General features: G+C 51.7%; 1 protein-coding gene across 1 annotated transcript; it reads left to right on the top strand.

The window, feature by feature from the left end:
- Window positions 1–486: 486 nt before the first annotated feature.
- ARX (aristaless related homeobox) lies at window positions 487–11,749 on the top strand. Its single transcript, XM_080910802.1, has 5 exons — window positions 487–742; window positions 2,327–3,221; window positions 5,698–5,743; window positions 8,283–8,611; window positions 10,774–11,749. The coding sequence occupies exons 1-5, from the start codon at window positions 547–549 to the stop codon at window positions 11,012–11,014; spliced, it is 1,707 nt and encodes a 568-aa protein (XP_080766928.1). The 5' UTR covers window positions 487–546; the 3' UTR covers window positions 11,015–11,749.
- Window positions 11,750–13,049: the final 1,300 nt, after the last annotated feature.

Genomic DNA, 13,049 nt, shown 5'->3' on the forward strand with positions numbered 1-13,049 from the left:
GGGCGCCTAAAGTCCAAGTGGCACCCACAAGCCTAGTACCCAAATGAGCTACAGCGAAGAGTAACCCTAAGGACAAGAAGAAGCAACAAGAAAACGACAGCAAAGTTTGAAAGTTGTTAAAAGAGGGAAAGAGGGAAAAGGAAATTTAGCTCTGGTGCATGCCAGCTGCTAGTCCCCTGCCCCCACACTCGCTGGCCCCCTCCAGAATCCAGTTCGCGTTTTGTGCTTTGCCGGCAGGCCTACGCAGCCCGGCCTCTGTCGAGAGCCAATCAGAGAGCGCCTCTCAGCACGTGGAGCAGAGAGACACCAGAGCCCCTCGCCCGCGGCTCACTACACTTGTTACCGCTTGTCCTGAGCGCGGAGAGGACGAGCTCCGGCTGAGGTCAGGGTGGGAGCCCACAACCGAGGGGGACAGAAAGGAACAAAGATCGCAGTAATACCCGTTATAATCAGCCATCCAACCCATCCCCAACACACACGCTTTTATCCTACTCGCCAGGAGAGGCAGGCAGTCCACTCTCTGAGTCCTAGGAAAAAGCTCCAGACATGAGCAATCAGTACCAGGAAGAGGGCTGCTCTGAGAGGCCCGAGTGCAAGAGTAAATCTCCAACTTTGCTCTCCTCCTACTGCATCGACAGCATCCTGGGCCGGAGAAGCCCGTGCAAAATGAGGCTTCTGGGAGCCGCGCAGAGCTTGCCTGCCCCGCTGGCCAGCCGCGCTGACCAGGAAAAAGCCATGCAAGGTAAGGCTGTGCCGGACAGGCACCTGCAAAAGGATATTGGGCTTTGGTTTAAATGTTTGAAACAGGGTTGGGGGGGGGAGAGACTAGGCCTGGGACTTGTCAAGTTGGAGACACAGGAAAGAGAAGGGAGAACTCTAGGGCCTGGGGCCTTAGAGAGAGGGACCATCTCTACCTCTCCTTCCAGAAAAAGCAGGGGCCCAGCTTCATCTGGGGGCTGAGACTCTTAGATACTTAGATGTGATTAAAAGTCCCTTTTGGTGGCCTTGGGTGTGCCCCCGAATATCGCGGAAACTGCAGGTGCTTTTAAATCTTTTAAAAGCAGCTACTTCATGGAGACAAGAACCCCAAAAGCTAAGGAATGGTGGAGGTGTATTCAGAGGAGGTGAACTTTGGCCTTTCTTCTTTGGAAGATTTCTTTATACGCAGTGGTTTGCGTTTCTTTTTAGTTTTTAATTGTTGGTGACCCTTTAAATGCAAGTGTTGCAGAGAACATTATTCTAGGGTTCTCCAAAGGGCAACTTACTGTATTTGAAATGCATGAAATGTGTAGCTTCTGGGCGCTACTTTACTGTGCGTATGAGTGTGTTTTTTAAAAAGAGTTGAGATGTCTAAAGTGTTTTATTTTCTGAAATTAAAAAATCCAAAACAAGTGTCATTTGGTCTTCTGAACTAATCCTCAAGTTCCCCCTTGGGCTGGATGCAGAAGCTTGCAGGCAAAGAAGTGTCGGTGTCTTTTAAACCTTGAAGCCAGAGACCCGGCAGCAACACCGTTTGGAGGGTCTGAGCTAAAGGCTGCGAATGATCCTTTCTAAAATAAAACGGACTTTTTCCCTTTTCTTTTTTTAGCCTGCCAGGGCACCTGTGCCTGGCGCTTCCTCCAAGGGAGAGAGCAGCTTGTGCCTGTTGAAGCCCACCCCTGTCCCCGCTCCAGACATCTCTTACCAAATTTTCTCCATTTTTTTTTCTTTGCCATTTGGGCTAGGGAACCCTGCCTCCTGCCTGGTGGGGCCCTGAGACCCAGGCCGCTTCTCCCCGCAGGGGTCGCCCGCGGGGCAGCGCTCCTCCTGCTACCCTGGGGCCCATAAACAGAACAGCAGGCAGAGGTCTAGCACGAAGTTTTTAGAATAGTGGTGATTTTTTTTTAAGTTCGATTTTTAAAAAAATTTGCCCGGCCCTAAAATGGAGAGGAGAATAAAAGAGAAAGAAATGAAATAAGATAGAGGGAAAGTGGAATCGTAAAGAAGAAAAAAAAAACAGAAAGGCAAGTAAAGGCGGAAAAGACGAGAAAAGGAGTGGAAAGAAGAGAAGGAAAGAAAAACAAGAGGGGCCGAAAGGAGTAGTATGAGAAAGAAAACGGGAAATAAAGAGCAGAATGAGAAAGAAAAGAAGGGACGAAGGTAAAAGGCGGGACCGGGGCTCCTGAGAGGAGAAAAAGAAAAGGGGAACCATAAAAAGTATACAAGGAAGGGGAACTGCATCCAAGGATGGGGGCACGGAGGCCGCAAAGCAGCCGGTTCCCAACAGCTGCGAGGCGGGGGAACAAACGCTGGGGCTAGCGCGCTGACCACTTTTCCTTGCCCGCAGGCTCCCCCAAGGGCAGCAGCGCCCCGTTCGAGGCTGAGCTGCACCTGCCACCCAAGCTGCGGCGCCTGTACGGCCCGGGCGGGGGCCGCCTCCTCCAGGGCGCAGCGGCGGCTGCAGCGGCGGCGGCCGCGGCGGCGGCGGCGGCAGCCACGGCCACTGGCACTGCTGGTCCCCGTGGAGAGGTTCCTCCACCGCCACCGCCAGCTGCACGGCCAGGGGAGCGTCAGGACAGCGCGGGGGCCGTGGCCGCCGCCGCCGCCGCCGCTGCCTGGGACACGCTCAAGATCAGCCAGGCACCGCAGGTGAGCATCAGCCGCAGCAAGTCGTACCGCGAGAACGGGGCGCCCTTCGTGCCACCGCCGCCCGCCCTGGACGAGCTGGGTGGTCCGGGGAGCGTCGCGCACCCGGACGAGCGCCTCAGCGGGGCCAGTGGACCCGGCAGTGCCCCAGCGGCGGGTGGTGGCACGGGCACCGAGGACGACGACGAGGAGCTGTTGGAGGATGAGGAAGATGAAGATGAGGAAGAGGAGCTGCTGGAGGACGACGAGGAGGAGCTGCTGGAGGACGATGCCCGCGCGCTACTCAAGGAGCCCCGGCGCTGCTCTGTGGCTGCCACCGGTTCGGTGGCCGCCGCCACCGCCGCCGCCGCCGCCGCCGCCGCCGCCGTGGCCACGGAGGGCGGGGAGCTGTCGCCTAAGGAAGAGCTGTTGCTGCACCCGGAGGACGCCGAGGGCAAGGATGGTGAGGACAGCGTGTGCCTGTCCGCCGGCAGCGACTCGGAGGAGGGGCTGCTGAAGCGCAAACAGAGGCGCTACCGCACCACGTTCACCAGTTACCAGCTGGAGGAACTGGAGCGGGCTTTCCAGAAGACGCACTACCCAGACGTCTTTACCAGGTACTTTGCCGGGGCTGAAAGGCTCAGGAGGGTGGAACGGGGAGGGAGCCCTCAGAATCGGGGAACCTCTCTTTGCTCCTGGGAGCTGCCCAGGGAACGTCTGGCCAAATGTGATCCTTTGCCTCCCCAATACACACACACACACACACACACACACACACACACACACACACACACACACTTGGGCTTTAAGTTTCTGTTGGCGTGGTTTCTTTCTGTCTATTCCGAAACTTTAATGTTTCCAAATGACAAGTTTTAGAGCCAAGAGGCCTCTCCAAAGAGCACCAAAGCAGCCTCATTGGGCGCTCACACACGGACTGCTCCCAGTGCTGAGGCTCTGGACCAGGCACAGGAAACACTCGCCTGAGAGCAGGCACTATTTTTGACCCGTGTACTGTGTGCACCGTCCACCCCCGCCCGGTGGCCTAAGACTCTAGTGAGTATCAGTTACACTGTTCTTAGGAAAACTAGAGCCCTTGCCTTCAGAGAAGACCTTTTAAAAGGTCCGAGTTTTTGTCACTTGGGGACTCCTGAAATAACCAAAGTCGGAACTAAGCAGTGTTTGGTGTCTGTCTGTTCACCAGAAAGGCATCAGCCAGAATCTTCCTCTGTGTCTCTGTCCCCACCCCCATGCCCATTACACTTAACATGACTTTACTGTAAACGGGAAGATGGGGTGAACCCATCAACAGCAACTCAAGCAGCCGGGGGGGGGGGGATGTGGGGCAAGATTTTGTCTCTTGGACTAATTAATGTACAGTGCTCTGCAGTCCTCAATCCGAGAAACTTGGACCGGTGGGATAGCGGAGCTCCGGAGCCCCTGCTTATTCAGCCGACCTACTGGTACGATCAGGCTTAGAGCCTTTTCCACCCATAGGCCAAGATTTTGGCTAGGACTAGGAGCCAGGGTTAGGGGTAAACGTGAGAAGGAAAGAGACCGGCCTCCCAGTGAGAACAGAGAATGAGACCCGTGAGCGCCAGGCTGGCGAGCTCCTGCTCCTTGAGGCCGGCAGCTCCTTCTGAGGAGACGTGTGCAGCTTTTCAATGTGCGTTTTCCAGGGAGAACGCTGCCTGTCCTTTTGAACCAGAGAAATCTCTGCTCAAGGCCCGAGCCAACTCCAAAACATAGTTGGTCTGGCAGTTGCCAAACTCTTGTAGCCAGAAACAACCAAAAAGTAAATCTAATGCAGGCTAGGGCACTGAAACTTGGTCCTGCTCCGGGTCACTCAGTCTTTGAAGACAGAAATAAAACTCAAAGTCAGCATGTGCTATCAAGTAGCTAACGGGACCATTGGCTTTTATCTTATTTTATTTCTGCGTTCATCAGACATGTATACTTAAAAAGAAGGAATGGAGACAGTGCCGCTTAGCATCCAAGTCCGCCCTTTTTAGCATGTGGGGGAGACCGAAGTACAAAACCTGGGCAACTCCTCTTCACCGCCCCACCCCCATTTCTTTCCAGCTCAGCAGGCCTAGCTCAGGGACTATGGCCCGGCCAGACTAGAGTTTTAGATTTGCTGGTGCTTTCTGCAAAGTGAGGGGGTGGGAAGAGTGTTCAAAGGAAGATGCTTAGTAAACTGATTCTTTCCTCGACGCTGAAGAAGTTTCAGGTGCCGACCTGGTCCGGGCGGGCAGCACAGACCCAGGCCCCAGGCTTAAGCAGGCCTGCTCTTTCATATTGGGGAGCAGAGAGCCAATTCTTCTCGGCGCGCTCATATTTTCGGTAAACAGGTCGTAAGCCGTTTTACAGCATCTTAATGGTTTCCTATTTGCCTTAATTGTCGCAGTAATAACTGCAATGACGGGGTAGGGTTTCAGCTAAATTGACTTCCCCTGAGATGGGCAGGGTTTGGAGTGGGCACTGGAGTCAGGAGGTGCGCAAAATTTTGTTTAATCGAAAAATTACCCCACTGAACTCTTAACAAGCTTAACATATCTCCAGAGGGTAATGGGGAGTGTGACCTAAGGGGGTAGGGGAGGGTAGAGGGGGAGGGGGAGGGGGAGGAAAGGCAAAGAGCTGCAAAGAGGGGTAAAAAGGAACAGAAAGATTTTTTTTAAAAGAAAGCAAAACAAAGCCAAGAGGGCAGAAAAGCAAACTTGTAGTTCTCTGCCCAGTTAGTATTTGGATAAAACAGAGCAATGAACACTGCGCGTGTGCCTGTGTTTCCTACCCTACTCTACTCTAAGAGAGATGGAGACAAAACTTACTTGTCTAAGTTTGAAGACTCATAGACACAAGAATTCACCTCCACATCATATTATATGATATAATATAATATAATGTATGATATTTTGCATTTGTCATACTGCTGGATTTTTTTTTTCCTTTCTATTTTCAAATAGTAGGCATGCTAGAGGAGATCAGTCACACCCAAGTATTTGGGGTGTGGACAGGAAGAAGCTGTTATGAAGGAAAGGTGGCTGAGACAGGGATGCTGGGACCTAACTGACCTGACTGAATGTTGCTTTCTTATAGGGAGGAGCTGGCCATGAGGCTGGACCTGACTGAGGCCCGAGTTCAGGTGAGCTGGAAGAAGGGGAAAAGGAAGACTAGGGATGGTGAGGGTGGAGGACTGCCTCTGGAATAAAAAGATGAGAATCCAAATCTGAAAAGTAGACCGCAAGCACACACACACACACACACACACACACACACACACACACACACACACACACACAAAGGTATTTCAAAAGCAAGCTGCAAACTAGGATGTAGGAAGGGAAGATTTCTGGCTCTGGGAACTTAAAGTAGTTCAGAATCAAACAGGGGCTTTTCTCATCCTGAGAGTGCAACTCAGCAGCCCCTACCTCAACCTGGTACCCAAGGCCCTTGTAGAAAACAATCCAGCAGCTGACTTCTCCTGATTGAAATAATAGGATGGAGCATGGATTTGGTTGTTAGACAAATCCGCTCAGCTCCAAGCAGGTATTTGGCTGCGATTAAGTCTCCAATCGGGCTTCATAAAAGCCCACTTAGTGCTAGAACAAACAGGGCCATTTGAAGGCAAAATGCTGTTTGATTTCCCCTCCACCCTGCACAAGGAGCTGGCTAATGCTATTTGATTTCCCATTTTTTATAGCAATGAGCCCACATTGATCTAATAGGGAGTGAGTGCAATGCTATTAAAGGTGTTTGCAGCCCCATACCAGAGTGCATTTCCGAACCCAGGCCTCATAACCAAAGAGACAATCAACACTGGGCAGCTCCGATGGCCAACAGAAAACAGATGTCCTCGGGTTAGGAGCTGAGTGAATCACTTTACAGTCAAAATCAAGCGCTGATAAAGCACAATAAATTCCATATGGCTCATTTAATACACAACAGCTTCTTGCATTAGAGGGCTAATGATGAGGCTGTTCCCTCCTTTCTGTTGACACATTTCTCCATTGTCAAACAGAGATGTGACAGCAACTCCACATTTTCAGCTCAGGGGAACAAGTCGTGGGAAAGTTAAATAACTTTTTAAAAGAAGGAGAGCGCCCCCTCCCCTTCTCCTCTCCCCACTATTCACTGGAGAAGATGCAATTAAGTGAATATGAATTATCAGAGTCCTTTCGTTTACCTTTGGGGGCCTCAGAGGCATTAATTCAATAATGAGGAATTGCAGGGGACATCTTGATAATTGCAGTTGAGCCACAGAGCTCAAGAGCCAGAGGATCTCTCTTTAAAAAGCATTCCATGTTATTTAGGGCCCTTCTGCCTCTGCTGCCCCCACTTCCCTTCCTTTATTCCTTTTCCTGTGATGGAGAAATGGTGGATATTCTTGTCTAGACAGATTGGATGTGAGAAAGCTACCCGCCCAGGCTAATCTAACTACAGTCTAACTTCTTAAAGCCTTGGGTCTCCAAGCTAGAGCGTTTCTATAATGCACACATGGTGTATTTGAAGGCTGATGATTTCCCAAGAACCTCAAGTAATCAATCAGTTTGGATTCTTGATTTTTTTTTTTCTTGCCCAGGATGACTGTGTAGAAGTCCAACCAGGTTTAGCTGCTACTACAACTCACTCCCTGCCAGCTTGGAAATTTGGAAGATTTTTTAAATTAAAAAAAAAAAAGTTCCTCTGTGATAACTTACATATTTTAACATAAGTTTGTATAACCTCAGCGTTCATTCTTAATTTTTAGACTCATGTGCAGTCACAAACTCAGCCCTAAAAATATTGATGCCTTCTGGGGAGAAGGAACATAGCTTCTGAGCTGTGGGAGTGATGAGCAGGTCACATCAAAATGATTTCCTGCTCTTGGGTGATATTTTTAGATGATGGTGGCTGCCAGGCTTCAGGTAAAGGTCTCTATTCAGAGTGCTGCTTATTAACAATTAGGAAAATACCTGGGGCTGGAAACCTCCTCTGAGCCCACAACTACCTTATTTAAAGAACCAAGGGAAAGCACATCCCCCCCGGGGGGGCTGTTTGCTCTGAAGTGGGGCAAACCCTGCTTTCTGATTGATTTCCTATGCTCAGGTGATCCTGCCTTATTCCTCCAGTAGTCAGCGATGTGCCATACAAAGTCCCTGGAGAGAGCCTGCTTTGGACCCTTTTACATTTCAGGGAGAACTAGTAGCTCTTTTATTTTTACAAAGAATAAATAAACGACCTCCCTACTTCTCTTTTTAAGAGAGAGCAGACATTGCCCAGGCTGTTGGGTAAATCTAAAATATGTGAACATCTTGAGTATGCAGAAGAGACTCAACATTCACCGTTGTGCATTTTCATTTGTTGCCTTACACTCATTCTCACTAGAGTCTTATGAGAATAGTTTTATTGGCCCCATTTTACAGATTAAAAAACCGAGGCCCAGAGAGGCTTAAGTAAAGAAGGGTCAGCCTAGACCTGACAACCTAGGTGACCCCATATTTTAACTTTCCTGAGTCTTGGAAGCCTGGGCTAAATAGACACCACGTTTAAGGGTTTGCTTGTTCAGTGGTTTCTACTGAATTAAAATCTGGGCACCTTTTCACACAGAGACTACAGAGGGCTGGGGTGCGTTCAGGAACAGTGGAAGGAGGGAGAGAAGGCTCTAGAGCCAAGCCAACCCGGACTCTCTCTCCATTTTGCAGGTGTGGTTCCAGAACCGTCGGGCCAAGTGGCGCAAGCGGGAGAAGGCTGGGGCGCAGACCCACCCCCCGGGGCTGCCCTTTCCCGGGCCACTCTCGGCTACCCACCCGCTCAGCCCCTACCTGGATGCCAGCCCCTTTCCCCCGCATCACCCTGCGCTTGACTCGGCTTGGACTGCCGCCGCTGCGGCGGCTGCAGCTGCCTTCCCAAGCCTACCTCCACCCCCGGGCTCTGCTAGCCTGCCGCCCAGCGGGGCGCCGCTGGGCCTGAGCACTTTCCTAGGAGCAGCGGTGTTCCGGCACCCGGCCTTCATCAGCCCAGCTTTTGGCAGGTAACTACAGCCTTAAGAGGCTCTGTTTGTCCGTCTGTCAATCTGTCTGTCTCCTACCCAAGCAGATGCTGAGGTCAGAGAGGGGGCAGGAGGCGGCTATACACAGGTCAACCTCAGTGACTTTAAATCTAACAAAATAGTCCCTAACTTTGACTTAAAAGAAAAAGTAGGTATGGAGGACAATGAGTTAGGAGTAAGTAGGCAGTTGACAGTAGCAACCGTGACAACCAGAACTGTTCCTGAGAGGATACAACAGGTCCGGTTGAAGGTGCCCCTCCACCAGGGCTGTTTGAATGAACAGGTATAGGCTACAGGGCTGGAAAGCTTTCAAAGTCTTGCACAAGTCCCTAGGCAAGCCACAGAGCTCGGCAGCGACGGGGACATACTTGGGGTCCCCTACAGGAGCCCAGGATCTAGAAGGCCCTCCAAGTGCACAGAACTATTTCTTCTTCCCCAGACTCTATGTTTCTTATCACTTAGGACCCGATGCCAGCAGTAACCCCATCTGTGCGACCCCGACCCCGACAGCGGCACAAGACAACGAAATAAAAGAGCCATCTCATTGCCTAGAACTCCCTTTCTTTAAGCGAACATTGAATGATGAAATAAAAAATCTGTATAATCACACAGACAAAGAAACAAAGGAGGGGAGTGTTAAGTTGGGAAGTGCAGTGAAAATAAATCTGAAAGCAGCTTCAATGATCTCTCTTAGGGAGAACAAAGAAATAAAAGATTCATCCAACTGTGCAGCTACTGAACAAAAAAAAAAATATCCTCGGGAAAATTGAAAGTAGGACTTGAGGGAAAATTAATGCATCAAACTAGAGAAATACCTAGCAAGTGCGTTTAAGTGCAGTTAAGTGGGGTGCCTCAGTTTACCTAATGGAACCAGAGCATGTTATGCCCCCACCAGGTCATTATTATTTCTTTCTTGAAACAAAATAAAGTCCTGTGTCTCCTTCCTCTTTTCTCCCTCTGACAACAAATGACTATTCGTAAAACCAGGCGAACCCCCGCTGAAACACCAGAGATTCCTCGAGGTTGGGAGGAGGCGGGGTTGGCATGGTGAGTGAAGAGAAGGCCGGAGAGGAGGAGCAGGGGCTCCAAGAGCCCAGGTGGGCTCATTTCTAATTGAGGAAATTCTGAAGCGCTCTCCGGGGGTGAGGGTGGGGGACTTCAGCAGGAGCCCTTGGGGAGGTGCTTGGAAAAACACGCCAGGCCGCAAAGGTGGAGATGAGGGCATGGGGCTCTCGGGCCACAGCTGCGGGTCAAGGATGCTGAGGGGAAGGAATGAGAGTAATCCCTGCGCGGAGAGTAATCCCGGCGCCACCCGGAGGCGGTGGCGCGTACTCTGGCACGGGTCCCAGGATAAGGCACTGGGTTGAGTGGTGCACAGGGCTCACGACCCTGGGAACTCTCAGGAGGAGGCATCTGGAGCTCAAAGAAGGTGGGGAGAGGGTGTCTCGGTGCGGGGCCGCGGGCGTCCGGAAGGTCCGAGCGGCCCGTGGAACGGAAATCAACAGGCGGCCGCTCAAATACCCTTCCCCAGGACGCTAGCTGTTTAGCCACACGAAAGGGGGTGCTTGGCCAGCGCAGGCAGACCCGAAGGCCAGCACTTAAGGGCGGCTTTTCCTGGATTCACACTCAGAAGGAGCCCAGAGAAAGTGCAAAGTCTGCAGCAAGGAAGGGTCTTGGGCAGTTTCTAGTCTACTTTCTGGACCCTTCCACCATTAGCTTTCCTCTTCTCTTTCGTCCCCCACCCCCTCTTCATCCCGTTTGTCTCTCCGGTGCCTTTCTACTTGCTCTTCTTCCAACAGTACCACTCCAGGAGCTGACCTCAGAACACAAGCTTTATTAACCGAAACCCCAGAATCCACACCCGTGGGCCTTGTGATTTGGGCTGTGGGGCCCACCTCTGGCTCTGAATTCGTTCCCTCCGGACGAATCTGGTCCCCTGAGCTTTCTTTTCCTGGTGGGTTCTCTCTTCCTGCAAAGCCACCGGCCCACTTCACATTCAAACCGAGCCCCAGCAGGGGACAGACTCTCCCAGCTGCTCCTCGCCCTCCACCCTCGCCGCCTGGGTGACAGGTGGCAGGACTCGCTGTCCCGGGAGCCGCGCTCCACTCACGAGGCCATGACCGCGATGTTTGCTCTCCCCACAGGCTCTTTTCCACTATGGCCCCCCTGACCAGCGCGTCGACCGCGGCTGCGCTCCTGAGACAGCCCACACCCGCGGTGGAGGGCGCAGTGGCCTCGGGCGCGCTGGCCGACCCGGCCACCGCCGCCGCAGACAGACGCGCATCGAGCATAGCGGCGCTGAGGCTCAAGGCTAAGGAGCACGCCGCGCAGCTTACGCAGCTCAACATCCTGCCGGGCACCAGCACGGGGAAGGAGGTGTGCTAAAGGCTGCCCTCCGCCCTTGCGCCTCTAGGGCGCGCCCCGAAAGGTCACCTCACTCAGCACCACTCAAGACCAAATGGAAACAGAGGACCAGCTCACTCCCAAGACGGCACAGACAGAGCGCAGCCGCCTTCGCAGCAGCCTGGACGTGGACAAGGCAGCTCTTGGCGATAAAGGACGTGGCACCTCTTCCACTGGCTGTCCACCTGCCCTTGTCACTGTCCCTGTCCCTGTCCCTACCCCGCCACTGCCAATGTCACTCCACCTCAAATGTTCACTCTCCCGTTTTTTTTTTTATCTTACTGAAAATAACCGGGAGGGTTTCTCCCCAATATGCCTAGTATGGAAGTTTAAAAAAATTAAAAGCCCAACCTTCTCTTCCTCTGGATACCCCACTTAGCTTTTATTTTGAATAGCATTTTGGCGCTCTAAATTGATTTAAGCGCGGCCCGGCTAGACAGACGCCAGGGCCAGGGAAGCGAATGCGAATCTGTAAGATAGCTAACAGTGCACTTAAAGGAAAGGGGCGTCTCGTTCTTGTTCTCTTCTTTATCATACACCAACCAAGGTTTTTATATCAAACCAAAGGGAAATACTCTGCTAGAATATGGACTGTTGAAGTCACCAAACTGTGATTATTGATTCTGTACATACCATTGTTATTAAAAAAAAAAAAAGAACAGAGCTTTGTATATTTGAAATGTTATAACGCAATTGCACTCAGCGTGGTATGGTAAAAGTTTGTCCTCTTGTAGATTCTTACTGTGTTGTAGATACGGTAGGGTTCCTAGACAAATATTTATGTACTCAAGCCCTTTATTTAACTTATTAACTGTAGAGGCTTCGGAAACCGTCAAGAAAAAGGCAATGGTACAGTACTTTTGTGTAATGTGTAATTGTTATCACTTTTCCTTGCTATCTAGTGGAGAAGTGTTAAGCTCAAAATAAAAAAAAAATATATGTTTAACAAAAGGAATGTGAATGCTATGTGGAGACCCTGACGGGACAGTAAAAGCCCTTGCCCACCCCCAGGAGACCAAGGGGGCGCTGCTGTAGCACCTCCTGAGATATTATATACACGTGCATCTTCGGGGCAGAGGCCCCTGGTTTGAAAGTGACCTCAAAAGGACACCACAGTGGTGCTTTCTAAGAGCATCACAGTTCTGTTACAGTTGGAGCTGAGGGTCCTGGGGCAGGGAGATTGTAGAGTGGGTTCCGTGGTAGGTGGGTGTATATATAGTAGGTCTTGCTGAGAATGGAGAAAAGAGAAATTTGAAGTAAGCGGAGTCTTGGTTGGAAGGCAAAGGAAACTGTTCGTGGAAAGTGCCACGTAGCAAGGAAGTGCAGAGTCCAAGATGATGACAGGTAGTGGTTGAGGCGCGGGGTACTGAGGGGCCCGGCTTGGTGGAACCCTAGTAGGGGCAGGGGGGGAGGAAGAAGTAAAGAATAGGAGAGAGAGAGAGAGAGAGAGAGAGAGAGAGAGAGAGAGAGAGAGAGAGAGAGAGAGAGAGAGAGAGAGAGAGAGAGAGAGAACATGCAGGAGGAGTGATGGAAAGGCAGCTACGGGTAATCGAGTGGCAGATCTTAACTCGACAAATGTCATTACATCACTTATGTAGACATTGGGAAATGTATACATTGAAAAAACATCCAAACAGTTCAGGTTTAGCGAGGAGACCCAAACAGATTTGGCATCTTTCACCCCCTGGGTTCACCCCTCCCGCGGCGGGAACCGTTGCTCCCCCCTTCTCCGGGACCCTGCCTGCGCCCCTTCGGGTGACCGCTCGGTGGAAGCTCGCCTGCGGGGGCTGGGTCTCGCCAATGCTCCCAGGGTGATGGGAAAGGGAAGAGAAGCTTAATTAGTTTCAATTTGCAGCAATTAGCGCGCCGGACCTTTGGGGAGAGGGGCAGGCGGGAAGGGGGGCTGCGCGGCGTGACTACCACAGCTCGCAGAGTTGAGAACCGCCGCCCCGCCAAGACGCTAGCAACCGCGGGGGGCGCGGGCGCGTCTCCGGGGCCAGGTCGGGCGCGCGCGCCC

The sequence above is a fragment of the Micromys minutus genome (genome assembly GCF_963924665.1).
Source record: "Micromys minutus genome assembly, chromosome: X".
NCBI lineage: Eukaryota > Metazoa > Chordata > Mammalia > Rodentia > Muridae > Micromys > Micromys minutus.